This window comes from Physeter macrocephalus, chromosome 19 (assembly GCF_002837175.3).
Source record: "Physeter macrocephalus isolate SW-GA chromosome 19, ASM283717v5, whole genome shotgun sequence".
Lineage (NCBI taxonomy): Eukaryota > Metazoa > Chordata > Mammalia > Artiodactyla > Physeteridae > Physeter > Physeter macrocephalus.
The window spans coordinates 34,740,816-34,743,058 of record NC_041232.1 but is presented as its reverse complement, the minus strand read 5'-3'; the positions used below and the strand labels follow the sequence as shown (position 1 = coordinate 34,743,058).

At 38.3% G+C, this 2,243-nt stretch overlaps 1 protein-coding gene across 5 annotated transcripts in view; it reads right to left on the bottom strand.

The window, feature by feature from the left end:
• Nucleotides 1-2,243, bottom strand: part of YES1 (YES proto-oncogene 1, Src family tyrosine kinase) — an 80,368-nt gene that overhangs the window by 21,032 nt on the left and 57,093 nt on the right. For all 5 annotated transcript variants that reach the window (XM_007107847.4, XM_007107848.3, XM_007107850.4 and 2 more), the window contains one exon: nt 1,592-1,691. In XM_007107847.4, the coding sequence (XP_007107909.1) occupies nt 1,592-1,691 (100 nt within the window). Of the gene's footprint in view, nt 1-1,591; nt 1,692-2,243 lie in introns of those variants that run through there.

Genomic DNA, 2,243 nt, shown 5'->3' with positions numbered 1-2,243 from the left:
AAAAAAAAAAAAAAAAAAAAAAAAAAAAAAAAAAAAAAGAAATGAAAAATCCTTTCATAATTCAAATGTTTACAAACTCATATACTTGGCTTGTAGCTTCCTAGTATATATTAAGTACTTTCAGATATACAAAGTGAAAACTTTGATCCTGATAATCATTCACTGATTCATTCAAAGATTCACTGAATATCTTTTAAGTAACAGACCTTACAATAGAGTGTGCTAGAAACAGGTAAAAAGTCCTTATCTTCAAGTAACTCCATCTAGAGCAGTATTTCTCAACCTCGGCACTACTGACACTTTGGGCTGGACAATGCTTTGTGGTCGGGGGGGGGCTGTCCTGTGCACTGCAGGATGCTGAGCAGCATCCCTGGCCTCCACCCACTAGATGCCAGTTGTAGCACCATGGATGTAACAAACAAAAATGTCTCCAGACATGGTCAAATGTCCCCTGGGTGATTCTGCCCCCATGCTGAGAACCACTGGTCTAAAAGGATGATAGGCAAGTGATAAATTATAATTCAAAACTGTGATGGCAGCTATAATTGAGGTTTGTACAGGTTGCTATGTAAACATGTAAGAGAGACACCAAATCCAGCAGGAGGTAGGGACTGGGCCAGGCAGGAAAGGTAGAAAGAATATCAAGAAAGGCTTCCTTGAGAAAGGACACAGGAATATACACTTTGATGGATGCAAAGGTTGGCCAGATGAAGGCAGAAAAGTGGAGGGACAAGAAGTTACATTCCAGAAAAAAGAAATCGCATGTGTGAAAGCACAGAGAAGGGGAGAACTCCCAGTGTATTCAGAATCATAAATAATTCAGTCTGGCTGGGCAGTGGCGTGAGGAAGGGGAAGAAGCTCAATGAATGACGCCTGCTCTTATTGCTGTTTTATCTTGACAGCAGCCAGTAGCTACTGAAGGATTTTAAAGCCCAGAGACAGAATCACATTTCATGTTCTCAAAAGGTAACTGGTAGCAAGTGGGAACAAGGATGGAAGGAAACATGACTGGACGCAAAGAGACCATAAATGTCTATTCTGAGAAGTTACAAAGTGGTCGCTGTGCCTGCTAATGAAATTATGGGATCTATTTTCCGTAACAAGCACTGAATTTTCTATGGTGGCCCACTAAATGACAAGAAGTCTGAGAGTCACATAAGGAAACAGCAACGTAACATGGTCAGTTTGGGACTGCAGGAGTTCCTTAGCCTTTTTAGTTTGTTTTTTTAAGAGAAAGAGATTAAGATCTTTAAATCATCTAGTACTTAGATAAATGGAATCATAGAAATATCTTTATAAAGCTTTTTTTTAACTAAGGTACTTACTTACATATACTCCCTCAATCCTCACTCTTAAATCTCTACTGTTTATGGCAGAACCACAGCAACACAATTTGTAGAAATCGTAACTTCTGGCTCCGGCAGTAGTATTATGCCGTATGTCTAAAGAAACCAAATGTATCATCCAATCCAGTGGGCAGAGACCCATGCCCCACTACCCTCGTCTCTGAAACATCAACCAGCTCAGTGGTTTCAGTGTAAAGTAGGCTGCTGTTGGTATTTCTCCCCAGTAAAATGTTCGTAACACTTACGTATTGTTAATTATTTGAAATCTTTCACCCTTCTTAAATGAAAGGTCTTCTGTAGTTCTAGCTTCATAATCATATAAGGCCACAAATACAGTAACACCACCTATTGGGGGAAAAAAAGACCAAGGTAAATTATATAGACAAATTAACAACAGAGAAATTTAAAAACATTGCCAACAACAACAAAAAAAGCTTAAACATAGTTCTCTTCCTGGTCTCCAGAATCTATTTTTAAAAGTTGGCGATCTGGGTCACTGAAGTTTTCAAGTTATTAAGATGCTATCTTAAGGCCTTCCATGAGACTACTATACTCTACAAATTCTAAAATTCTATAGACCCAGAGAGATATTTTTAATCTTGATTCACAGCTGCAACATCTCTAGCTTGAAAAGACAAAGTTCAAATCAATTCTTTGGCAGAAAAAGCATTAACGAGTATTATAAACTACTAGCATTGATCATCTCAATTTCTTAAAAACAATAAGTGAACATTTCCATCCTTAAGACTAATCATTCACTGTATAGCACAGGGAACTCTACTCAATACTCTGTAATGACCTATATGGGAACAGAATTTTAATTTTTTTTTTTTTTTTTTTTTTTTTTGCGGTACGCGGGTCTCTCACTGCTGTGGCCTCTCCCGCCGCGGAGCACAG